This window comes from Saccopteryx leptura, chromosome 1, assembly GCF_036850995.1.
Source record: "Saccopteryx leptura isolate mSacLep1 chromosome 1, mSacLep1_pri_phased_curated, whole genome shotgun sequence".
In the NCBI taxonomy this organism is placed as follows: Eukaryota; Metazoa; Chordata; class Mammalia; order Chiroptera; family Emballonuridae; genus Saccopteryx; species Saccopteryx leptura.
Genome location: NC_089503.1, coordinates 199,075,816 through 199,102,295, shown reverse-complemented (window position 1 = coordinate 199,102,295; position 26,480 = coordinate 199,075,816). Strand labels below are relative to the sequence as shown.

At 40.0% G+C, this 26,480-nt stretch overlaps 1 protein-coding gene across 4 annotated transcripts in view; it reads left to right on the top strand.

Annotated features, from left to right (window-relative positions):
* The window catches only part of BBS7 (Bardet-Biedl syndrome 7), a 65,787-nt gene that overhangs the window by 25,652 nt on the left and 13,655 nt on the right, over positions 1–26,480 (top strand). For 3 of the 4 annotated variants that reach the window (XR_010751501.1, XM_066384570.1, XM_066384558.1), the window contains exon 13: positions 3,647–3,712. The exons of the other annotated variant lie outside the window; for it this stretch is intronic. Coding sequence is in view for 2 of the 3 variants with exons in the window: in XM_066384570.1 (XP_066240667.1) it covers positions 3,647–3,712 (66 nt within the window). In the remaining variant the exon portion in view is untranslated. The remainder of the gene's footprint in view (positions 1–3,646; positions 3,713–26,480) is intronic. 4 annotated transcript variants of the gene reach the window in all.

Sequence of the window (26,480 nt, the reverse complement as noted above, 5' to 3'; positions counted from 1 at the left end):
AATAAAACCTGTAATCACCACCTGGGTTCCATGTTTCTTTGTCAGTTTCTCCCTTCCTAACCTTTTCCTCCCTATCTGTTCTGCTCTTTCTCTGTCCTCTGATAAGGCAGAAACTGGGTGTTCCCTCCATTCCTTTCTTTCTCTGATCTGTTAAATCCAATTAGTGCACTGACCTGTGGTGGCACAGTGGATAAAGTGTCAACCTGGAAACGCTGAGGTTGCTGGTTCAAAACCCTGGGCTTGCCTGGTCAAGGCACATATGGGAGTTGATGCTTTCTGCTCCTCCCCCCTTCTCTCTCTCTCTCTCTCTCTCCCCCCCCCCTATAATGAATAAATAGAATAAATAAAAAATCTTTATATAAATAAATAAATCCAATTAGTGCATTGTTTCTGCCAGTCCTGCCCCAGGGCTGTCCTGCCTCTGCTCTGCTTCCTGGTGGCTTTCCAGGCCCATTCCACTGTACCCCTCTCTCTGTGGGCAGATGGCCCCTCACTTTCAGCTGGGTTGTACCCTGCCCCCAGAAAGGTCTCCCTGACATGCAGATGTCTGCTGCCTGTTGCATGTGAGTCTAGAGTCCTCATTGGGGCATCAGACCTTCCCACGATTCAGCTCTTATTTTTTTTTTTTTTTTTTTTTGCATTTTTCTGAAGCTGGAAACAGGGAGAGACAGTCAGACAGACTCCCGCATGCGCCCGACCGGGATCCACCCGGCACGCCCACCAGGGGCGAAGCTCTGCCCACCAGGGGGCGATGCTCTGCCCATCCTGGGCGTCGCCATGTTGCGACCAGAGCCACTCTAGCGCCTGAGGCAGAGGCCACAGAGCCATCCCCAGCGCCCTGGCCATCTTTTGCTCCAATGGAGCCTTGGCTGCGGGAGGGGAAGAGAGAGACAGAGAGGAAGGCGCGGCGGAGGGGTGGAGAAGCAAATGGGCGCTTCTCCTGTGTGCCCTGGCCGGGAATCGAACCCGGGTCCTCCGCACGCTAGGCCGACGCTCTACCGCTGAGCCAACCGGCCAGGGCCGATTCAGCTCTTGATTGTGTCTCCCACTCACCTGTTGCCTTCCTTCCCTGCACATATTTCTGCCAAGCTGAAGTGCTTCAGATTTCTTGAAAACACTAGATAGTTTCTCACATTCCTACATTTGAGCCTGATCTGCTCCTTCTGCCAGCCCTTCCTCTCTTTTTCTGGATTTGTTGGCTCTTGCCGAAGGTGCATTCAGCAGTTACTTACTGAGCACTTCCTGTGTGCCGAGCACCAGGGCTGAGACATGTCAGGGCTTGTGGATGTACACACTGTGTCATTCTTTCCCTCGCGCTCGCAGAGCAGCACTCTGGGCTGGCTGTGTCTCCCAAGGGCGCAGGGTACGGCCCAGCAGGCCAGCGCAGAAGGGGGCTAGACTGACAGGCAGCTGTCCGCATAAAGAAGAAAGGAGAAAAAGAATAGATAAAGAACCAAGTTGAAAGCTCTATTAAGGAAGAAGTTTCAGTATAATTTCATAGTAAAGCTTTTTATTTCTTGAAAAAAGATTTCCTAACAGTTGTATTGTGTTATACCATATATGGTTTGTCCCTGTTTGTGAATTAAAACATTAGGGCCCTCATTTTTATCATTTAAAATATCAAGTTAATCTAAATATAAAGTCTTTCATTCCTAAATTACTATAAAAGATTCACCTTATTTACATCACTGCTGGATTTTTTGGACTTAGTATTTTGTACTAATTTAAAACCTGTTTTTTGAGCCTGACCAGGCGGTGGCGCAGTGGATAGAGCGTTGGACTGGGATGCGAAAGGACCCAGGTTCAAGACCCCGAGGTTGCCAGCTTGAGCGTGGGCTCATCTGGTTTGAGCAAAAAGCTCACCAGCTTGGACCCAAGGTCACTGGCTCGAGCAGGGGGGTTACTCGGTCTGCTGAAGGCCCGTGGTCATGGCACATACGAGAAAGCAATCAATGAACAACTATGGTGTTGCAACGAAAAACTGATGATTGATGCTTCTCATCTCTCTCCATTCCTGTCTGTCTGTCCCTGTCTATCCCTCTATCTGACTCTCTCTCTGTCCCTATAAAAAAAAAAAAATTAAAACCTGTTTTTTGAAATGACAACTTTATAAAAACCTTACTGTGCAGATTTCAGGTATTTACAAAAGTAGAATATGTGATTATCTTCATGTACTCATCACTAACTTCACCAGATGGCAAGTCTCCTCTTCACCCAAACCCTCCCCCATTCCAGACTAATCTCGGACATTTTATCTCTTCTATGTCATTTTATCCATAAATACTCAACTACATAACATTAAAAAATTTTTTTTGCCCATTGATTTGAGAGAGAAAGAGAGATGAGAAGCCAAGGAAGAGAGAGAGAGAGAAAAGCATCAATTTGTTATTCCAGTCAGTTCCTCTTAGTTGTGCACTCACTGGTTGCCTCTCATATGTGCCCTGACCAGGGATCCACTGAGCCACCCAGCCAGGGCCCATAACATTTGTTTTTAATTAAACAAAATATATTTATTTTTAAGTTGATTGAACCTCTGTGTTTACTGAGTTTTAATGATTTGAAATGTAAATGTTCAAATTTTCTTTTTGATATTAGTATCCTTTTTACTTCTTAGGTCATTAAAAATAGGGAAATAGTACAGTACATAAAATTTACATATTAAATATTTAATGCTGATTTCTATTTGCAGTTCATGAACTCAGCTATGTTTTTCTATTTTAGTAGTTTAATATTAAATTTTAAGAAGTTACAACTTAATTCAGCAAATGTGTTGAGTTCCCACAGTGAACCATATACTGGGCTGCCTGGTGGGAATAGAGATGAGGTATTTCTCAGTCCTCTCTCAGTGTTTGTGAAAGTCAAAGACAATTTCAGACCCTGGCTGGGTGGCTCAGTGGTGGAACATTGGCCTGGCATGTGGATGTCCTAGGTTTGATTCCTGGTCAGGGCACATAGGAGAAGTTCCCATATGCTTCTCCAGCGCTAACCCCTCGCTTCTCTCTCTCTCTCTCTTCCCTTCCTCGATTGGAGTGAGTTGGCCATGGGTGCTAAGGATGACTCCATGGCCTCTACCTTAGGCTCTAAGAATAGCTTGGTTGTTGAGCAACAGAGCAATGCCCCAGATGGGGAGAGCATTGCCCCGTAGTGGGCTTGCCAGGTGGATCCCAGTCAGGACATACATGGGAGTCTGTCTCTCTACCTCCCCTCCTCTCATTGGATAAAAAAAAGAAGAAGAAAAAAAAGTCAAAGACACTTCATAACAAACATTGATGTCCTTGTCTTTCAAATATAAATATTAGGAATTTGTATCATCTGTTAAATTTTTAGAGGAATAATTAATATTTTAAAACGTTGTAGAGACTCAAGATGGAAAGAGCATATGCTTTAGAATCTTAAAGGTATGTGATTTGAATTCCAATTTCATTATTGGCTTTTGGGAAATTTAGCCAAACTCATGCCGCAGTTTCGTCATCTGTTAAAACTTACTTAGTAACGCTACATTGGGCTGCTTGTAGGAATAAGCAAAAGCATTTACCACATTGCCACCCAAATGATAGGTGCTCAGTGAATGGTAACCGTATTGATGCTGTTTCTATTGTTTAAAACGTGGACTCATCCTTTTTCCTTAACTCTGAATTCTTTCCAGTCCAATGACAACTTTCTGCTCGCCACTTATCGGTGCCAGGCAAATACCACAAGGCTGGAACTCAAGGTAAAAATGTTTGAAATCACCTTGACTTGAAAGTCTGAACTTTATGTTTTATAGTGGTATATCTTACTACATATCATTTTTTTTTTGCATTAAATTTCTTCCTGAAATGAGTCATTTGGGAGTAGTACTTTTGAACGATCTCTTAGCATATTTTGTTGTTGTTGTTTTTTTAAAGAAATAGAGAGTCAGGGAGAGCGATAGAGACAGACAGAAACGAAGAGAGATGAGAAGCATCAATCATCAGTTTTTCATTGCGACACCTTAGTTGTTCATTGATTGCTTTCTCATATGTGCCTTGACCGTGGGGCTACAGCAGACCGAGTAACCCCTTGCTCGAGTCAGTGACCTTGGATCCAAGCTGGTGAGCTTTGCTCAAACCAGATGAGCCCACGCTCAAGCTGGCAACCTCGGGGTCTCGAACCTGGGTCTTCCACATCCCAGTCCGATGCTCTATCCAGTGTGCCACCACCTGGTCAGGCATGATCTCTTAGGGCAGGGGTCGGGAACCTTTTTGGCTGAGAGAGCCATGAATGCCACATATTTTAAAATGTAATTCTGTGAGAGCCATACAATGACCCGTGTACGTTACACATTATCCAATAAAAATTTGGTGTTGCCCCAGTGGACAGCTGTGATTGGCTCCAGCCACCCGCAACCATGAACTTGAGGGGTAGGAAATGAATGGATTGTAATACATGAGAATATTTTATATTTTTAACGTCATTATTTTTTTTTATTAAAGATTTGTCTGTGAGCTAGATGCAGCCATCAAAAGAGCCACATCTGGCCCGCAAGGCATAGGTTCCCGACTCCTGTCTTAGGCTTTTCATTCAGCCCGGACCACTGTCTCTGCTGTTATCACTTAACCGAGCACCTAAAATTACCAGTCCTTCATTATTTTTTTTAAATTTTTTTCTAATTTCCTATTAGGGGAGGTTTCAAACATGTGAAAGTAACGACTCCAGCTTTAGCTGTGGTCAGCTCGCGGCAGTCTCATTTACATACTCTCCATTCCCAATTATTTTGAAGAAGATACAAGATATTTTATAATTTTATTTGTAAATATTTTGGTGTATGTGTCTAAGAGATAACTTTTTATGACTATAACCACAAGACTGTTACCATACCTGAGAAAAATTAATAATTCCTAAATGTCATCAAGTTTTTACTGTGCGGATTTCACTGATTGTTTGTATAGTTCGTTTGAGCCAGTCATTGGTCCAAATAAGGTCATATGGTAATTTTTTTTCTTTATTGACTCATCTACTGTAGAATTGTCTCAAAAAAATTTTTTTTGGTTTGTAATCGCTTTTTATTTATTTATTTATTTGAATTAATATTTTTGACTTACTGTGTTGACATGGTTTCAAGTGTCCCTCCTGTTGGAATCCATGGGAGTCCGAAAGACCAGAGTAACAGGCTTTATTGAAAGAAAGAAAGGAACCCTGCCGGGCACTTCTCCTGGGGGAGAAGAGCCCCAGTTACAGACTAGGGGCGAGTTATATAGTGTTTGGGAGAGCCTGAGGGGATACTGAGGCAAAAGTCCTGGTATGTTCGGAATGCTCCTCCTTGGGGGGCTTCGAGCATGTGGGTGTTGAATCAAAAGTCCTGGTATGTCCGGAGCCCCTCCTTGGGGCGGCTTGTCAGCTTTTGGAATTCCTCTGTCTCAGGGGCGATAGTCCAGTAAGGGTGAGGTCTGACAGATAAGCGGAACATCAAGAGGGCAGTTTGGAATTCACGTATCTATCAGTTCTCAACTCTGTGGTTACATATAAAAGAAAGGCAGTTATTAATTTTATAATATATGGTGAGGGGTGATGAGGAGAAAGAGGAGAAAAAATTGGAAAATTATTGCTTCTTCTGGAGAGAACTCAAGAAGGGAATCTTGCCAAGCCAAGTCCCCATCCAATTAAGGAGGTCATCAATTTCCATGCTGTGAGGTCTGAACCAGGCGATGTCTCCGAAAACCTGAGTGAGGAAGTAAAAAAATTTTGCGAGGTAATAATTGTTAGTTGCTTGCTGCGAGTGCCGAGTGGACAGAGTGACATGGTGATGCATGGTCTCCTGGATGAGCCTCATAAGACGTGGTGGTCTGGTTCCTCTCAAATGAGAGGACATGTGGAGATTTTAAGATATAGGAAACCTGTTGGTGTAAGTTTTTTTTATAAGGATTGAATATGTGTGGTAAAGAGGAAGAGGGTTTGGAGAATATTCAGGAGGGAACTTCTCCGGCTGAGGGGCGGCTTCTTCCTGCTGTCATCCCTACCTATTTGATATTTCCCTCGTGAAGTTCTCCTTGGGGTACTGGGGAATAGGAGTGTAGGAGCATTTGATTATAGGTAATCCTGGAGACTTCTCTTATCCCGGCCTGTAGGAATTTAATAAAGAAAGAGGCAAGTATTTGGAGATGAGCAATGCAGAGATAAGGAGGGTTGTATAAGGGGTGTGTGTGTGAAAGTTCTTCCATGGTAAAGTTAGAGATATTTTTTCCTGGCAGACCTGGAGAGAGCAGTTAGCTTGAGTTAAAAGAAATGTTTCATGTCCGTTTGTAGGCTTGCCGGGGTCCAGCCCCAGGGGGGATTCAGGGGTTTCATAGGAGGAGACAGTGTTGGCGAAATTGAGTGAGAGAGTTGAATTTTTTTGTTTGTTTTTTTATTTTTTGGTTAGTATTTATTGTTAGGCATTTTTTTTTCAAATGTTAGTATAGCTTTTTTTTATATATATATATTGAGTTATAATTACATGGTGTTAATTATTGTTTTTGTTTTATTATGTTTATATGTTTTTAGATAACAGTTAATTTATATTTATAAATTACAAACCAGGTAGCAAATTATTTAAAATATAAAATAACTTGAATAGTGATAATAACATTGGTAAAAGTTTTTAAAGTATTAGTATTAATAGTTAACTAACTTTATTGCTGTTGTGAGTTAAGGGGCAGAGAGAGATTAGTAGACGAAATTATTAAGGACTAATAATGGATTACCGCTTGCTTAGGTAAATGGTTTTGAGTTAATGTAGTGTTTTACTTTTTTTTATAAGATTTTAAAAGGCTTGTTTATAAAGAAATTGATATAATATTAAGAATAGCTTTTATTCAAAGATATATAGAGTGTATTTGCAAGATAGTTTAGTAGCAATATAATTTTAGAAGACATTATTTTTATGGATTTTTTTATATATTTTTTATTATTAAAGAATTTTGGAAAGTATATAAATTTTATGAGAATATTTTATTGAGAAAGTTTAGCAATTGTCTTTAGTCAAAAGACAATTCTCTTAGTAAAACTTTTTTTTTTTGCCGATTGAGCTCTTATTCTAGGCCACACAATGGGCCATTTTACTATATTTTATTTAAGATACTATTGTTTAGTTAAATATTATTTATTATATTTAAACACTAGTTAAGTTTTAACTTTATTTTTTTTAGAGTGTATTATTATTTGCAGATTAAATAAGCAAGAAGAAAGGAATGTTTCTTTACTTTATTATATGAAAAGGCTAGGGAGGAAAAATGTTGAATTAAGTGAAGGCCGAAAGGTGCTTTGTGCATAGCCATTGTCTTCTATTTATTCATAAGTCACAATCTATTTTTTCTAACATGATTAAGAAGAAATTTTTTTACAAACTTAATTCTTTACGAGGGATATTATAGCCAGCCTTTTATGTTTATGAGCCCAGTTTAAGGGGCTTACAGGCTTTTCTGTGGAATTTACATTCTTTGTCTTATTTTCAAAGAAATTACTACGAATTTACAGGGAAAGCACGGTATTATTATTCCTGTGCCATAAATAATAGCACACACCCAGAAGAGGGGGGATATAAGGCCAGATTAATTCAAAAAGTCAAAGAGGGAAGTATTGTTTTGTCTCTCCTTTGGGTGACTTCGTCAACCCGCAGCCATTGGTCTTCTCTGCTGTGACTTTGTCAATTAGCAGTTTTTGATTTTCTTCTGCTGTGACCTTGTCAGCCAGCAGTGTGGGTCTTCTTTTGCTGTGACCTTGACAGCCAGCAGTTGTTGATTGGCTCCCGACATCTCCCCCTTTTTTATTATTTAAATAAAGTCTATGTATTTTCATTGCTGTTTTTTTGAGATTGTTGTTTAAGAGTCGGAATATGACTGGAAGGACAAGAAGAGTGATAATTATTATAGCTATTATTATGTCTATATTAGTAGTTAAAGAGGTCAGGTCATGCATAGAAAACATACTTTTAATGTTTTCAATAAATTGATTAGCTATTTCTGAGGCAGAGACTAGAGAGCTTGAATGTTTTAAGTTTTGTATTTGCTGATGTAATTTTTTCAAATTTAAACTAATATTATTATTATTTTATATATTTAACAAATGATTTAGTATATTATTTTATGCTATGATAGACTGATTGTATTTTAAAGGAGTCATACATATTTATTTGAATTTTGCATGGCATTTAAGAGTTATTTTAGTCTTTATAGCTAATAGCTTATTATTTATGTGAATAAAAGCCTTTTTTTAAAGCATTCACTTTTATTTCTAACTTTTTATTTAGTGTCTTTTGTATTGCTAATGCAAAAGATATATTATGAGATAAATTATTTATATGATTTGCAGTGTGAATTGATTGAGCTAAAGCAGTGGTGGAAGTAGCTACAGATTCTATAATAGCAATAAGCAGTAATTTTCAAAATTACTTTTCTCAATGGCGAGCAAGTGCTTTAGAAGCAGCCTGTAGTGTATGCAATTTTGGGTCATTATATTAAGGTTGAGACAGACTAACAGGTAATATTACATAAGGTGGCTGTTGCAAAATAAATATGACTTGAGCTTTGGTGTTATAAGATAGACAGTTTGTTAAAACACAGTGAGAGCAGGAAATGCTAAACATAGAATTATAAGTATTAATGGAAAGATTACTGTTTTTTGTAGTAATTAAGAGTATATAAGGAGCCTGTATACAAGCTTGAATAAAAATATTTTGAATAGGATAAGGGTGAGGTCTAATTAAATATGTTGGTGCAGCAGCTGCAATTAGCTGCCAAAGTTTTGTTTGATATTTGGTGGTTGATTTATATTGATAAGTTAGCTGTGTAGGTATTCATTTAGTAGACTGCCAATGTGTGATGATTTTATTTAAAGGATTATATTTATTTGACTAATTGTAAATGTCTTTTACTTTTTGTATTAATTTTTTATAATTATATTCAAAATAAGGACTAGATTAATTTTGTATAGTAAAATTAACAGCATATGTAGTATAATTTATATAATTGTAATATGCACATTCTTGCCATGGGGGAAAATCAAATTTATTTTTCACAGACTATTAGTAAGGCTTTTGAGTTGCCTTTTTTGGAGGATAAAGTTTACATGGGTGAAATTTTTTAGGAGGCAATGTAATAGGATTATACTCATGGGTGTCAGGGCCTCCAGGCATTAAAATTGTGAGAGACCATAGTTTTTTGTAATGTGTTTAGGTTTATTACTTTTAGGAGAGTTAGTCAAAATGGTCTTAAATGTAGTAGGAAAACATTCAGAAATTTTGCGAGTATATAGGTATTTTATTTGTTTTTTTTTATGAAATGAGAAATTTGAATTAGTTTTATGTATAATAAAAGAATTACATGATTTTTTCAAAAACTTAGTATGATTATTAAACATAGGTATATTATTTTCTTTTCAAGTAACAGGCTTAACTAATGGTGGATTTGGAATATAAGCTTAATAAGACTTGTTTTGTTTAATAGCCTTAATATTAAGTATTTGAATTGAAAGTATAGCTAGCATAGTAATAAACATATTAGTAGGATTATAATGTATGTTTTGTTGATGACAAATTAAATTAGCTTTCTTAGACAATGCCTTTAACTGGTTTTAGGTTGGTGGTTTGACAGTTTGAGTAGAGCGAGTCATTCGTTGACCATGATAGGGAGGTTGTCTAGCTTTTTGTAGTGACAATTGCGGCATTATTTGAGTAACAGGATTATATAGAGTTTCTTGATGGCCTTTGCTGGAAAGTTATTGGTGATGCGGGTGGCATAGGAGTCTTCTTCTGGCTGGGAGGGGGCAGCAGTGGCAGCGGAGGCCTTTGGTGAGACATGGCGAATTAGCCGGTTTGGGATTCAGAGAGGCGAGTCAGCGTCTTGTGGAAATATATAAGCATATTTTCTTTTTTGAGTTAGAATTATATTTGGATTTTTTTATTGACCTGTCAATAAATTCTTTCACTTTGTCATTAGTTTAGGCTTATTTAGATTCAGATTCCAGTGTCTCAGCATGCGAGTGTGGCCTTGATAGTTTGAATTAAGATTGTTAATAACAAAGCATGATTTAAAAGCTGATGTGGGGAATTATATTTTAACTCACCCTTTTGTAGTTTTTGAATTTGCATTTTCAGGGTTTGATGAGTCCTTTTTATTATATTTTGTTTTTGTGGATTGTAAGGGATGTCAGTAATATGTGAAATATTAAAGGTGTTACAAAATTTTTTAAAGGCAGCTGATGTATATGCTGGAGCATTATTAGTTTTAATAGTCTTTGGCATTTCTAGAATAGCAAAGCAGTGAAAAAGATGTTGTATTTCATTCTTAAAGGCCTCTCCAGTTTGTGCAGTATAAGCAACGACATTTGAAAAGGTATTAATATAAACATGTATATAGCAAAGTTTGCCAAAAGATGGAATATGACAAACATTCATTTGCCAAAGGTCATTGGGTCGGAGTTTTCGTGGGTTAATTCCAAAACTACGATTAGAAAAGTGAGTAGGGCACATGTTACAGCTACGCACGATAGCTTGAGCAGCTTTATGAGATCATTGAAACTGTTACCGAAGTGTAGATGCATTTTGGTGATGTAAAGCATGTGAAAGTTTAGCTTCTTCTACTGCTGTAAACACTGCTTTCTGCTGTGTAAGAAAATTAGCAAGACGATTTTCTTTGTGTAGTGGTCCTGGAATAGAAGTGTGAGAGCGAATGTGGCCAATAAAGAAAGAGAGAGTTTTGGAATGAATTTGCTTTTGTAGGCTGTTTAAAAGTGAAAAAATAGTGGTTAGATGATGTGGTAAAGAAGCAGTTTCAATGTGAGGAAATATTTTAATTATATACTGTGAATCAGTGAATAAATTAAAGGGAATATGTTTTAATTTTTGAAATGCTGTTATAATAGTACTAATTTGTTTTTTGCGCTGATTTTTCCTGAGTTTCAGTGATAATATGCTTATTTTTTATAATTGTTACAGCTTTATTATTAGATGAGTCATTAGTAAAAATCAGTGCAGCTGGTGGTGGCAGCGGATTTTTTTAGAAGTCTTAGTGGGAAAAATTACTGATTGTCTTTTTAGAAATTGCAGCAGTGGGTGAGCAGGAAGATGAAATAAAACCTGTCCTGTAAAATTACTAAAAGCAATTTGCTATTCTGAATTTAGTTGTAATAATGCTTGAAATTGATTTTTATTATAAGGAACAATGACTTCCGTCATTTCTTTACCAAACAATTCTTTGCTGCGGTTTTTTTCTTTAATTATAAGAGTAGTCACCAAATTAGTATAGGGCATAATAACTTTTTTGTGAGAGACAGGTAAGTGAAGCCACTCAAGAGGGCCATTTTGTCACAAATATTTGGTAGGAGTGTGTTTAGTGGCTAAAATTACAAGTTGCCATGGTTTTTTTATAATAATTCTGACTAAATGTTGATTATTAATTATTTTTTCTATTTTTCTAAGAGCTTTTGCCGCTTTTTTTGTGAGCTTTTGAGGAGAAGTTGGATTAGCATTTTTTCTTAAAATATCAAACAATGGCTTAAGCTTTGCTGTAGTTAATTTTAAATAGGGTCTAATTTAATTAATGTTTTTTAATAATTTTTTATAGTCATTTAGAGTTTTTAAATGATTTTTTTTTAATTGTAACTTTTGAGGACTGACAATGTCTGTAGACAGAATACGCCCCAAGTAATTAAAAGGTGGCTGTATTTGAATTTTTTTAGGGGCAATTTTTAATTTAAAATTTTGTAAAGACTGAGTTGTTTTTTGTAAAATATTATGCAATTTTTTCCAATTAGGCAGAGCAAGCAAAATGTCATTCATATAGTGAATTAAATAAAGATTAGGATATTTTAATCTTATTGGATTTAAAGCTTGATTCACAAATTTTTGACAAAGCGTGGGACTGTTTTTTATTTTCTGAGGCAATACCTTTCACTGATATTTCTTATAAGGTTGTTTAAAATTTTCTGATGGCAAACTAAATGCAAACCTTTGACAATTCTATGTAGCTAATGGTATAGTAAAAAAGCAGTCTTGTAAATTTATAACAATTACACTGTAGCCATGAGGCACCGCAACTGGTGAGGGGAGTCCAGGTTGTAATGACTCCATATTTTTTATAGTGGCATTTATAGTCCTAAGGTTTTGTAGCAATCTTCATTTTCCTGATTTTTTTTTTTAATAACAAAAATAGGAGTATTTCATGAACTGTTAGAAACTTCTATATGTTTTTTCTGTAATTGCTGCATAACTAATTCTTTGGCTGCCTTAATTTTTTCTGAATTCAGGGGCCACTGTTTTACTCATACTGGGTTGTTAGATTTTCAGTTAATAGGATTGGCAGCAAATAGCTTAGTGGCCCCAACTATAAATTTGTATATTCTATACCATGTTTTTCTTGATTTTCTAATGTCTGAATTGAATATACTTGGCCCTGCTGTTTCTTTTCTAGCTCTTGATTAGGATTAAAATTCATTTGTAACATTTGTGCAGTTACTTTTGAATTCGGGCTGTATATGAAAATATTCATTTGTTCTAAAATGTCTCTCCTCCAGAGAGATAATGGTATACTTGAAATTACATAGGGGTAGAAAGTTTCTTGGTTATTGTCTTCATTCTGCCAGGTTAATATTTGAGAACTTTTAGTAACATTTGAAGCCTGGCCAAGTCTAACTAATGAGGTTGGAGTTGACTGAGTCGGCCATGCTCGAGGCCAATTTTTGCCAGCAATGCAGGAGACGTCTGTTCCAGTATCTAAAAGCCCCTCAATTTCTTTTTCAGAAATTTTTAATTTCTTTAGTGGCCGAACTTTTTTAATTTCTTGTATTCAAAACACAAAATTACTGGAGCCAAAGACACCTTCTCCCCGTTTTTGTTCAGATATAGGCTTTCCGATGGGACAGTAAGGCAATAGTAAAAGCTGAGCAATTCTTTGACTAGGATAAATTTTAAGCGTTTTTATTGGGGGAGCAATTATTACTTTTATTTCCTTTTCATAGTCCGAATTAATTATTTCTGGCATTATGTATATTTCTTTTAAAGATGTTGAATTTCTGCCAATTAATAATTCAACCATTCCTTTAGGAAGGGGACCTTTAACTCCTGTTGGTAATGCAACCGCAGGACTGTCAGGGGTTAATATTGCTGAGGCGGTGGAACAGAGGTCCAGTCCTGCGCTGCCTGGGGTTGCCCTGGTGAGGTCTGAGACGGACCGGACCGGAGTTGACAAATGGATTCAGGCTGGCCCCAATTGTTATTGGGGCCTGAGGCTGGCCCCCTTGCCAGTTTTTCTGATTACTATTTGGATTGTTTGCTAGATTTTGATTTTGTGGGGGCTGCCATTTTATTCCTAACTTTGGTCCTAATGGCTGTCTGTTTTTGTGAAATTTAGAATGGCACAGCTTTGCCCAATGATATTCTTTTTGACAGCGTGGACACAAAGTCTTAGGCAATGGGACATTATTATTAGCATTATTAATTATGGGAGCTGTCCCTTGCACTCCTGGGCCTGCTTGCCCACTCTTGTTAGGGCATTGTTGGCTAAAGTGGCCCGTTTGGTTACAAGTAAAGCAAGTAAGACTTCCCTTAGAGGAAGCTTCATTAACAGAAGGCATTTTTTCTTGATACATAGTTTTAATAAATTGAGGATACGTTTCTTCTTTTAAAGCTGCAGCAATAGTTACTTCCTGAATAAAAGCAGGATTTACATTCTGACAGGCTTTGATGAAATTTTCTATCGTTTCTTCTCTCCTCACTGACCGCAACATGACCTGGCAAGTGGAATTATCATTTTTATAAGCCAACTGTTTAATTATAATATCTTCTGCCGTCTTATTTGAAATAACTCTTCTTACTGCTTGAATTAACCGAGCAACAAACTCTTTATAAGGTTCATCACCTTTCTGTTTTACTCCTACCACAGTAACATTTTCACCAGACGAAGCCGGCAACTTTCTCCAAGCTGATATAGCACAACCATTCACTTGTATCAAAGCCGGTTTAGAAAGTTTTAACTGTTTACTAACATTAGCAAATTCTCCTTTTTCCGTAATCATTTCTCTAATTACAGGATTATGAGTCCTTCGATTCCTAACTGCCTGTTGTTTAGCTTGCTCCTCATATTCAGCTTTCCAAAGGAGATAATTTTCTCCAGATAAACAAGCTTTAGCCATTTGTTTCCAATTATAAGGAGTCATCCAATTATGAGAAACTGTTTCTATTAAAGACATAGTATAAGGAGAGGTGGGTCCATATTGACTGCAAGCCGTTTTCAACTCTTTCAATAATTTATAAGAAAGCGGCTTCCATGTAGGATTCTCCTCATTATCAAATTCACCAGCCACAGCCACAGGAAAACATAATGCCAAATCAGTTTTCCCTTGGTTGCAAGAAGCTTGAATTGCTTTCTGCAATTCTGTTAATTTTGATGATTTTTCCTTTTCATTAACGTTTGGTGATTGTACTGGAAGAGGCAAAGACATTCTAATAATTTTATTTTTATTCTTTTTGTCAGTCTTGGAGGGATATAATATGGGCAAGACTGTTTTTGACTTTCAATTCTCATTATTTCTATTTTTAGCTGCCTCATTTTCTAATTTAGCCTCATTTGTTGGAGATAAATGATTTTTATTGTCATTCTGATGTTTACTTAATTTTAAAGAGGCCATAGCATGATTTGTATTATCTTGAGACTGCCTTTTACTTCTAATTAACGGAGTCTCTTCTTTTGGAGGAGCAGTTGCCTTAGGGAATTTATGCATCTCATGTTTTGGATTTAAGGCATTTTTAATCAAGCTCCGTAAAGCAAACGTATTAACTGGGACCCTTTCTGGTCCGTGTAGCTCATAATAAAGTTTTAAATTTTCTCCAACTTTAATCCATTTCTCGAAACTAAGCGTTCCCTCATCTGGAAACCATGGAGAACATTTTTGTACGAAATTCATAAAACGAGCTACTTGTTGAGAGGAAACATTAACTCCTTTTTGGGAAAGTGTATATTTAATGACTTTTATAAAGAGTCTTCTTTCTTTAGACTCAGTATGGCCCATGACTTCTCAAAATCTTAAGTTCTAAAATTCTCCACCTATCCTCACCCTGTCTTTCTTACAGGGGGGTCTGCAGCACCCTGAGTGGAGTCCTAGCCGTCCCGAGATGAGGGGGGATTACCTGTGGGTCCCTGTTCGGGCGCCAAATGCCGGGGTCCAGCCCGAGGGGGGATTCAGGGGTCCCACAGGAGGAGACGGCGTTGGCGAAATCGAGTGAGAGAGCCGAATTCTTTTGTTTTTCTTTATTCTCTGGTTAGCATTTACTGTCAGGCATTTTTTCTACAAATGTTAGTATAGCTTTCTTTTTATACACACATTGAGTTACAATTACATGGTGTTAATTATTGCTTCTGTTTTACTATGTTTACATGTTTTCAGATAACAGTTAATTTATATCTATAAATCACAAACCAGGTAGCAAATTATTCAAAATACAAAATAACTTGAATAGCGATAACAACATTGGTAAAAGCTTTTAAAGTATTAGTACTAATAGTTAACTAACTTTACTGCTGTTGTGAGTTAAGGGGCAGAGAGAGATTAGTAGACGAAATTATTAAGGACTAACAATGGACCACCGCTTGCTCAGGTAAATGGCTTTGAGTTTATGCAGTGTCCTACTTTTTCTCACAAGATTCTAAAAGGCTTGCCTATAAAGAAATTGACATAACATTAAGAGTAGCTTTTACCCAAAGATATACAGAGTGCATTTGCAAGATAGTCTAGTAGCAACATAATTTTAGAAGACATTAACTGTTATTATTTTTATGGATTTCCCTACATATTTCTCATTATTAAAGAATTTTGGAAAGTATATAAATTTTATGAGAACAAATTTTATGAGAACATCTCATTGAGAAAGCCTAGCAATTGCCTTTAGTCAAAAGACAATTCTCTTAGTAAAACATTTTTTTCTTGCCGACTGCGCTCTCATTCTAGGTCACACAATGGGCCATTCTACTATATTTTATTTAAGATACTATTGTCTAGTCAAATATTACTTATTTATTATATTTAAACACTAGTTAAGTTCTAACTCTATTCTTCTCAGAGTGTACTACTATTTGCAGATTAAATAAGCAAGAAGAAAGGAATGTTTCTCTACTCTATCACATGAAAAGGCTAGGGAGGAAAAATGTTGAATTAAGTGAAGGCCGAAAGGTGCTCTGTGCACAGCCACTGCCTCCTACCCATTCACAAGTCACAATCTATTTTTTCTAACATGATTAAGAAGAAATTCTTCTACAAACTTAACCCTTTACGAGGGATATCATAGCCAGCCTCTTATGTTTATGAGCCCAGTTTAAGGGGCTTACAGGCTTTTCTGTGGAACTCACACCCTCTGTCTCATTTTCAAAGAAATCACTACGAATTTACAGGGACAGCACGGTACTATTATTCCTGTGCCATAAATAATAGCACACACCCAGAAAAGGGGGGATATAAGGCCAGATTAATTCAAAAAGTAAAAGAGGGAAGTATCGTTGTGTCTCTCCTTTGGGTGACTTCGTCAACCCGCAGCCATTGGTCTTCTCTGCTGTGACTTTGTCAATTAGCAGTTTTTGATTTTCTTCTGCTGTGACCTTGTCAGCCAGCAGTTGTGGGTCTTCTTTTGCTGTGACCTTGTCAGCCAGCAGTTGTTGATTGGCTCCCGACATAGGCTCCAAGATGACCCAGTGATCTTGTCCCCTTACTATGTGAAGGGAAAAAGACTGAGAAGCGTTAAGAGGTGTTGCTATTTATTCTCCTAGTTCTTCAGGAATATGGGAGAGCTTTAGGGTTAGGGGACCTGTAGAGGTTGAAAGATAGAATTTAGGAGGTTTGCTGATACAGGGTTTCAGATTTTTCTGTTTCATGAGGGCAGGTTTCAGGGTTGATGTGTAGGGTTAGGTAGATTTTTCCCGTTGTCTGATTGGCGAAGGTCTGCATGCAGTTCTGTAAGAAACTAGTAAACAAATGTAAGAGGCAGGGTTTAAAAGTTAGAAAAGTAAATAGGAGAGTGAGTGGACTAATGAAAGGCAATAGTAAGATGCCCAGTTTGTGTGAAACCACTGATTCCATGTTTATGAATTCGCTGGGCTTCAGAGAGAGAGAGAGAGAGAGAGTAAATAGGAATAAGACAGGGCAGTGTGGCTAGTCCCCTTGTCCCTAGATCTACTTTTGTAGAGATTTCTAAAGCAATAAGAAGAGAAATTACCTGTATAGCTTGTTTGGTCCTTACATTGATGGATAGTGTATTAGGAACTGGAAGAGGCTCATGGGGTGGGATTAGGTTGATATTTAGGGTGAGATAGATTAGGGTACAGGTTTTTGTATAATTAGTATGGAGACGCAGATAGGTGTTGGTCCCACACGAGTAGAAAGTTCCTGATTTGGTGAGGCAGGCTGAGAGGTGAATAGAGAATAGAAGGACAAGGGGTCAGTTTTGTTTCTCTGTTTCTGAGCTCCAGATGGTCAGGGTGGAGGAAAGAGTCATCCTAATAAGTGGGGAGGGTAGAGGATTGTTAGCTAGGGTGACTGATTAAACATTCTTTGAAAACCAGTTTTCTGACTGTACAAATTCTTTTTTCTCGGTACAAATCTCCTACAACCTGCACAAACCTTCTACAACTTACATAAACCTTCAACTTTCATGCACTTTCTTATCCAGAAATAACTGGCCTTCATAACAACTTGCTTTTCCTTTTTCTTTCAAAAGTATTTCCATACCTTATACCTTCTATTATCAAAACCATACAATTCCTTTCTAGTCAGAACTCTTGATTTAAAAAAATTTTTAACCTCTAGTGACAATCAAGTTGACTTTCTTTTTATCCTAGTTTCCCTTTTCCCAAAGCCTGACTAAAAGAGTCCTTAGTTTTTTCATATATTTGCCATACGTAGACCAACCAGCTCCAGGTTTGTGATTGAAATAAGGCATTCCGTTTTTTTATTTTAGCAGCAGTGGGAGTTGTCAGGATCATGGTGTGTGGACCTGTCCATGTGAAAGTCAGTCCTTGGGTGATGTAATGCTGGAAGTGCCTCTTGGACAGTCTTTGAACAGTTTGCTGAGTGACCTATAAAACCTGCAAGTACTTAGGGAAAGGGTGTTACATTTCCACACTTTGCAGTTAGAGTTTAAGTCCTAGTGACCACTGCTTCTAGCTGGAATTAGCAGCAGGTCCCAGCCTATAATAGGCATGGGGCATTGAGATAAGAGGAACAAAGGAGATACTAAACATTAAATAAAGCAATAAAATCAGACTGTCAATACCCACAGTAGAGATCTTTGAGGGATAAATAAAACTTAAATATTCAAGCAAGGCATAGTAGATGGCCCTTGTGTTTACAAGAAATGAGATCATTTTATCTGCTACTTGGAAGAAATACCTTAGGCTTTTGAACGATGTCCTTGGGCCTTCAGTGGCAATTCCCAGCACGCTGGGCAAGGTCAGGTCACAGGTAGCTGGAGCAGGGCTAGAAGAGACTGAACCCTCCCTCCATGGAGAAAGGGGGCAGCTTACCTTCTCGTGTCCCTCTTTCCACAGCACAGGTGTGTCATTGGTGGAGCCGGGAAGCCTGGCAGGCTTCAGTTCAATGACCTTTCTTTCCACTCTGGAGCAGGGCCTTGATAGAATGCTATGAAACCCCTTAGGGCGCTGGAGCCAAAAGTTGGTATTTCCTGACTTCTTTTGGGCCTTATTTGCCTTTTCTGTTACTTCCTTGGTCATTATAGATATTAAAAGCCATGCTCAGAAGATCTCACTGAGGGGTTTGACTAAGAGAGCAAAATTGGGAATTCAGTGTTTAAAGAAGCCTAATTAGACTGAGGAAAGAAAAGATTTGATCTGTTGTGGTAGGTGGTTGGAGACTTCAGGTGGTGGGGGTTAAAGTAATGCCTAGACTAGGGACTGAGAATAAAGTTGAGCCTTAGCAGAGAAGACAGGATAACACTTCATAGCGAGGAAGTTAAGAAGGGTGGTCGTGAGTCTCCTTGAGGCAGGCAGGCAGGGAGGGGCTGCAGAGGAGTAGGTTATCTACATATTGTAAGAGAGTACTAGTTTTGAGATTGCGTGCTGCTAAATCCTGAGGTAGTGCCTGCCGAAACAGGTGTGGGCTGTTTCTGATCCCCTGGGGTAAGACAATCCAGGTAAACTGCTGGGCTGCATTAATGTCCGGGTAAAGGCAAACAGAAAGTAAGAGTCAGGTTGTAGAGGAATGGTAAAGAAGGCATTCTTGAGGTCTAGGACCATGAAGTGAGTGGTGTTTGAGGGAATGTGTGACAGTAATTTGTAGAGATTAGGGACTACTGGATGGAGAGAAATTACTGCCTCATTGATTAGGTATAAGGCTTGTATGAGGTGATAAGCTCCTGAAGGTTTTCAAACAGGAAAGATGGGGGTATTGCAGAGAGAGTCCGTGGGGATGAGTAAACCTGGTTTATGAGGTGGGTAATTACTGGTTTAAGGCCTTAGAAATAGACACAGTTACACATTAAACAAAGACTTCACATATTATGAATAAAGAAATTTAAATGAGCACGCTTTACTTGTTTCAATTCACTAGAAATATTTTCTGACAAACAATGAGACAAGACAGATTACTTATTCACATAGCTTAATATACAGTTCTGTTTTTTAAGTTTTTAGATATGGCAGGGAGTTGCCAGCAAAGAGGGGAGGAAGAGAGAAAGCAGACGGATGGACAGTGTGAGCAGCTGGATGGAAAGAAGGAAAGTCAGAATCTGCAGGAGGAGAGAAGTAGGTTAAAGTATTGGTGTGGCGCCACATGGTCAGAGGAGTCAAAAGGATTTAGAGCTGAGAGGAGAGGGCAAGGAGGAAAGAGGCACAGTCACAGTTTGTAAGGAAGGAGGAGGGGTCGGAGAGGAGACAGAACTGCAGTTTGTAAGGAGGGAAGAGAGGTCAGAGATGAGACAGGCACAGCTTCTAAGGAGGGGGGAGAGGACGAAGAATACAGTTGAGAAGGGAGAGGCCCCTGGCAAGCAGGGGAGGAGAAAGAGAGACTGGTGAAATGAGAAAACAGGATTTAGTGAAGAGAAGAGGCTTTCTGGAGGGAAGAGACTCCAGCAAAAAGATTTGCTGAGAGACTAGAGAGGGGTCCTGAGAGAGGGGTGCCCCGGGGGTCAGGCAGGAGAAGGAGAGGGTTTGGGAGTCCACGGAGAAGAAAAGATTAGGAGCAGAGGTTTTAGGTGAGGTTTCTTTGGCCAAAAACGGCCTGCGTGTAGAACGGAAAGTACAGAAATTAAGGACAGGAGAGAAAGGAGAAGAAAGCCTGCACGTAAGGAATTTCTGATGCCCTCCCCGTCCAGTGGCAGAAATTGTCAAGATGTCTTAGGATATTGTAATTGAATGTCCCATTTTCAGGCCAGTGGGAGTCATTGTCTAGTCTGTACTGAGGCCATGTCGTGTTACAGAAGAAGATTAATTTTTTTGGTTTGAGGTCTGAGAGACCGAATTTGGCGAGGATTTTTATGAGACATCCTAGAGAGGTCTGGTCGGAAGGCTTAGACTGTGAAGAGCCCATAGTGGAGACAGGTGAGCAAGAGGGGGCGTCCCCGCCTTTTGTCACTGTCCCAAGAGGAGAGAATCTCTGTGTGGGAGTCGTCCCTGATAGAGGTCGTCACCACCTGTCAGGGAGTTCCGAAGACGAGAAGTCCGAGAGAGTGGAGAGGTTTGGCTAGGCGCCTAGTCTTCCGTGCAGTCCACTGAGACTGAAAGTCAAACCCCTCAAAACGTGAGGCGTGTCAGAGAAAACCGTCCGACCAGAAAGGGGTGTTTTTAGAGAGAAATTTAGAGGCCAACCAGGGAAGGGGAAGGGAGAAACTCCTTACCTTCTGGTCCAGCAGGGGTTCAGGACAGGGTTAGACTGCCGGCCAATCAACCCACAATTACACGTCCAAACAGAATCAGGGAGTAAGCCCGGGACGAGCTGCCGCAGCCCATTGCTTCCCTGGTTGTAAGTTTGGACGGCAAAGAGGGATCGTCCAGGCAGTTAGTACCCTGTCCTGGGTTTCAGCACCAAATGTTGGAATCCATGGGAGTCCGAAAGACCAGAGTAACAGGCTTTATTGAAAGAAAGAAAGGAACCCTGCCGGGCACTTCTCCTGGGGGAGAAGAGCCCCAATTACAGACTAGGGACGAGTTATATAGTGTTTGGGAGAGCCTGAGGGGATACTGAGGCAAAAGTCCTGGTATGTTCGGAATGCTCCTCCTTGGGGGGCTTCAAGCATGTGGGTGTTGAATCAAAAGTCCTGGTATGTCCGGAGCCCCTCCTTGGGGCGGCTTGTCAGCTTTTGGAATTCCTCTGTCTCAGGGGCAATTGTCCAGTAAGGGTGAGGTCTGACAGATAAGCGGAACATCAAGAGGGCAGTTTGGAATACACTATCTATCACCTCCCAGTCTCCATAACACCCTCCTTTAACCTTTGGCTACTGAAGTATCTGAGTATTTGCTTTATATTTTTATATGACCTGGATTTTCTGATTGCATTCCAGTGATAGCATTTATTGCTGTCTATTCTAGAGTAAACCTTTTAAAGTTTTTTTTAGCAATTTAGTAACTGTAGAGCCAGGAGCTACGGCCAAGGCAACTATCACAGCAGCCTTCTGGCCTATGCAGGTTCGCATTGGATTCGGACAGTCGGTAAAGACTGGTGGGCATAGTCTTTAATCCTAGCTTGCACCCGGCGGGCAAGTAAAAACACACACTGGGCTCCAAAACCCACTCACATTCAGTGCTCACAAAGCCACTGACCTATCCGAGTTTCCTAGAATCAAACGTTTCTAGCTCACCAGCCTTATTCTCCTCAGTTCCCCATCTCCTTCCTTATCCCAGATACAAACTCTACACAAACTGGCATCTCACTCAGCACTCCGCCATCTTGGCTGCTGCTTCTGGCCTACTCCACGTGGCCTTTCTCTGCTCTCTGCTCTGCTCTCTCCTCTAATGATAATCTCAGGAACCAAGAGCCAAGTCCCGTTCTGCCCCCATTTTATAGTGTAGCTTCACAACCTTTAATCCAATATACAAAATAGGGAAGTCTCTAATACAAAGTCACTTCTCTGAGGCATGATTGGATTGTACCGCCCCACATCAAAAAGGGTGGGAAAGGCTTAATCCCAAAACCAAGCCCCAGGCTACAATAATCCTGCCTGCCCCCAGCACACATTAATATCACCTGGGCGACAGCCTCCTTGTGTCATCCCTAACAAAGTGAGCATAATACATTTTATCTGCCCAACAATCCACCCCTATGCTCACTTTACTACCCACAATTTACATCACCAGCATTCCTGTGCAAGGAAATTAGAACATTACACAGATTACAACAGCAAAAATCATACAGTTTCAACAATTACAAAGGTACATTTCACCAGTCTCTCAGCATTTAGCGCAAAATGTCCTCGGCCTTCTTTCTAGCCACTGGAAAAGCTTCCGGGGTAGGGGAGTGCTTCCAGCAAAGCCACCCCTTATCCCCATCAGGGCATTTCACATTGTCCAAAATCCATAATCCGTAAGTCCATCCAACAAAGGAGCCAATGCCCACTCCGGTCGTAGTCCAGGAAATCAGTCCACGCACATGGGGCGTCAGCCACCCCCCTCATTCCTGCCGTCCTGGCAGGTCTTACACTGTCCCAAAGAGGAGCACATGGCATTGGCAGTCAGCATTTCCATCTCTGCTCTGGCAAGCTTGTCCAGCCCTATGTCCCAAAATCGCAGACCTACCAGGGCCATAGTAGGTGCTCCTTCCAGCTGCGCTTTCACCTTCTGGAGACTGCGGATTTCAACTCCAGCTCGATTCTCCTTATCCTCCAAAGAGGAACTGAACACACCAGCTCCCACTGCTGGGCTCGAGTCCCAGGCTGCTGTCGCCTTCTGCTCCACAGACCTTGCAGCTCCAGCCCTGGCCTCAGCCTCAGCCCTGGCCTCCTGCCACTGCTGGCTCTCCACAACATCCAGGGCAATCTGCAACTCACGAACCTGTGAATCCTCCTTCAGCAGCTGCTCCATTTCCAGGCGAATCTCGCAAACCTGGTCGGCCTCCTCCTCCAGCATTTCCTCTAGCTCCAGGGTCAGCATCGGTTTCTCCTGCATTTGCTCCAGCTCCTTCCACTGCTCGGTTTGCAGGTCCCGGGCAGCCTTTTCCACAGAGCTCTCAGTTTCCTCACGCATGGCTATAAAAGTCAGCCAGCCTATGGTCCCCAAAAGGACAGCCATGGGGAACCCTAACACTAGCCAGTCCTCTACTCCACCACTCAAAGGCTCCTTGCCGATCTGTATCGAATCCTGCCGACTACGCCAAATGTAGAGCCAGGAGCTACGGTCAGGGCAACTATCACAGCAGCCTTCTGGCCTATGCAGGTTCGCATTGGATTCGGACAGTCGGTAAAGAAACAGCGGAGCCAAAAACTGGTGGGCCATAGTCTTTAATCCTAGCTTGCACCCGGCGGGCAAGTAAAAACACACACTGGGCTCCAAAACCCACTCACATTCAGTGCTCACAAAGCCACTGACCTATCCGAGTTTCCTAGAATCAAACGTTTCTAGCTCACCAGCCTTATTCTCCTCAGTTCCCCATCTCCTTCCTTATCCCAGATACAAACTCTACACAAACTGGCATCTCACTCAGCACTCCGCCATCTTGGCTGCTGCTTCTGGCCTACTCCACGTGACCTTTCTCTGCTCTCTGCTCTGCTCTCTCCTCTAATAATCTCAGGAACCAAGAGTCAAGTCCCGTTCTGCCCCCATTTTATAGTGTAGCTTCACAACCTTTAATCCAATATACAAAATAGGGATGTCTCTAATACAAAGTCACTTCTCTGAGGCATGATTGGATTGTACCGCCCCACATCAAAAAGGGTGGGAAAGGCTTAATCCCAAAACCAAGCCCCAGGCTACAATAATCCTGCCTGCCCCCAGCACACATTAATATCACCTGGGCGACAGCCTCCTTGTGTCATCCCTAACAAAGTGAGCATAATACATTTTATCTGCCCAACAGTAACATAATTGTATAATATCGATTTTAGCACACAAATCTATTTTAGTTACTTAATTTGTAATATGAGATTTAAATTAAAAAAATTTTGGATACATTAATGTAAAGCCAGTAGCCAAGGCCAGGGCCACCATCACAGCAGCCTGGCCCATGCAGGTTCGCATTGGATTCGGACAGTCGGTAAAGAAACAATGGAGCCAAAAACTGGTGGACTATAGTCTTTAATCCTAGCTTGCACCCGGCGGGCAAGCAAAAAATACACACTGGGCTCCAAAACCCATTCACATTCAGTGCTCACAAAGCTACTGACTTATCCGAGTTTCCTAAATCAAAGGTTTCTAGCTCACCAGACTTATTCACCTCTGTTCACCATCTCCTTCCTTCTCCCTGCACAAACTCTGCACTAACTGGCTTCTCACTCAACACTCGCCATCTTGGCTGCCTCTCCTGGCCTCCTCCATGTGGCCTTTCTCTGCTCTCTGCTCTGCTCTCTCCTCTAATGATAATAATCCCAGGAACCGAGAGAGCAAGCTCCCGTTCTGCCCCATTTTATAGTGTAGCAATCCAAACCTTTAATCCAATATACAAAATAGGGAAGTCTCTAATACAAAGTCACTTCTCAGAGACATGATGGGATTGTACTGCCCCACATCAAAAAGGGTGGGAAAGGCTTAATCCCCAAACCAAGCCCCAGGCTACAACGATCCTGCTTGCCCACAGCCTGCCCCCAACACACATTAATATCACCTGGGCGATGGCCTCCACGTGGGCAGTGCCATCTTTAACAAAGTGAGCATAATATATTTTATCTGCCCAACAATTAATGATCTAAAAATTAAGGAAGACTGTAACTTTTCCTGGTATTCCTGATCTTCTGATAATCAGCAACACCAGGATGTTTTTTTCCAAAAGAAGTGGTTCTGCAGTTTTTCACATCTGGTTGAGGAAGTTCCAATTATATATAATGGTTTGTCTAGATAAGTTTAGTCCACATAAGTCCCCTTTCATGTATTTTGAAGAAGAATGGAAAACTAGGATAAATTCATTATTAAAGTAATATATTTAAGCATATTTTATGTCATCTAATTAAAAAATATTAAAAGAAAATGCTCTACTTCATAAGGGAAATTCAGGTGAACAAGAAGCAGTTTCTGCTTCTCTGACAGTTGGCAGAAATGTGCAGAGCCGTGTGACCAAGTGACAGGGGTGAGGGAAAGGACACCCTCTCTCCTAGCTCAAGGAATTGACAAGGTGTAGTCCAGGCATGGCCAACAGTTTTTGCCTCTGAGCCAGATTAGAAAAAAAAACTTTTTTCATGGGCCAGATGAAACTTTAAAATTAAAAAATGTTAAATACAAAAATGATTCGTTTAAGTAAACAGAATTTTATTATGTAATTTGTTTATAAATAAATGTAAGTGAGTGAAAAAATATTTTAATGTACAATATTTTAATAAAAATATAATTATATACCGTATAAATATCCAAACTATCGCAATCAATCAAAAACAATATTTAATTAATAGAATGAGCTTGAAGGGGTTATATCACAAATAAAACAATTATTTTGTTTTACAAACAGCCTGGACACGTTTTCAGTTATCAGCTGCAGCTATTGTCTATGCTACAATGCCACTTGATTCAGCACACTTGGCCACAGAAATAATGAATTGTTTGACCTTGGGTGCGCACTGGCAAACTCTGCCTAAAAGAATGTGGGTTTCACATCACTGCTAAACGTCAAACAGTTCATATCGAGTACAGACGAGTACAAAAGTTGTAAATCTTTATAATGGAATTTCTTTAAAAAATAAAGGGGTATTGCGAATCCATTTGACCAATTATTGGAAGTTAATCCTAGATTAGTTACACGTGGAATTCTTTTCTGTGTATCACTATCTTCTTAAATATCTAGATTTCCAGTAATCAAAGACGCTTCCGCTTCTGAGTAGCTGAGATTTTAAAGTAGCGGAGAATATTAAAAATTTAATCACAGGCCGCATAAACTTATTACGCGGGCCGTATGTTGGTCATGCCTGGTGTAGTCGCTGTGGAAACAGAGGCAGCAGTGCCACGTGGAGGAATCTCTTGCACAGCAAAGAGATCACTGTGTTATATATGCTACTGAATATATATGTGTGGCTGCAGAATTGTATGTAGAGGCAGAAACGTGGGCCCAGAATGAACGCTCAGTAATTGAGTAAAGGAGTGAATAGCTCTATATTTATCCCAAGGCATGTTCCACAGCTGTGATAAAGAATGGGTCAGCGTATCCTGTTAGCCTGGAGCAGACTCTGTGGAAAGCTCCCAGTGCACACAGAATCCCTGTGTATGCACGGCCTTATTTCTAACGACAGAAAATCGTGTGATTGGGCGAGTTGTATCGGGGACGGAGGCCTCAGTGTGATGGGAGTAGAGGTGGACATAATAGGATGGGCAGCAATAAGGGGAAAATGCAGTTGTTGGAAGTAGAAACAAAGATGTTTA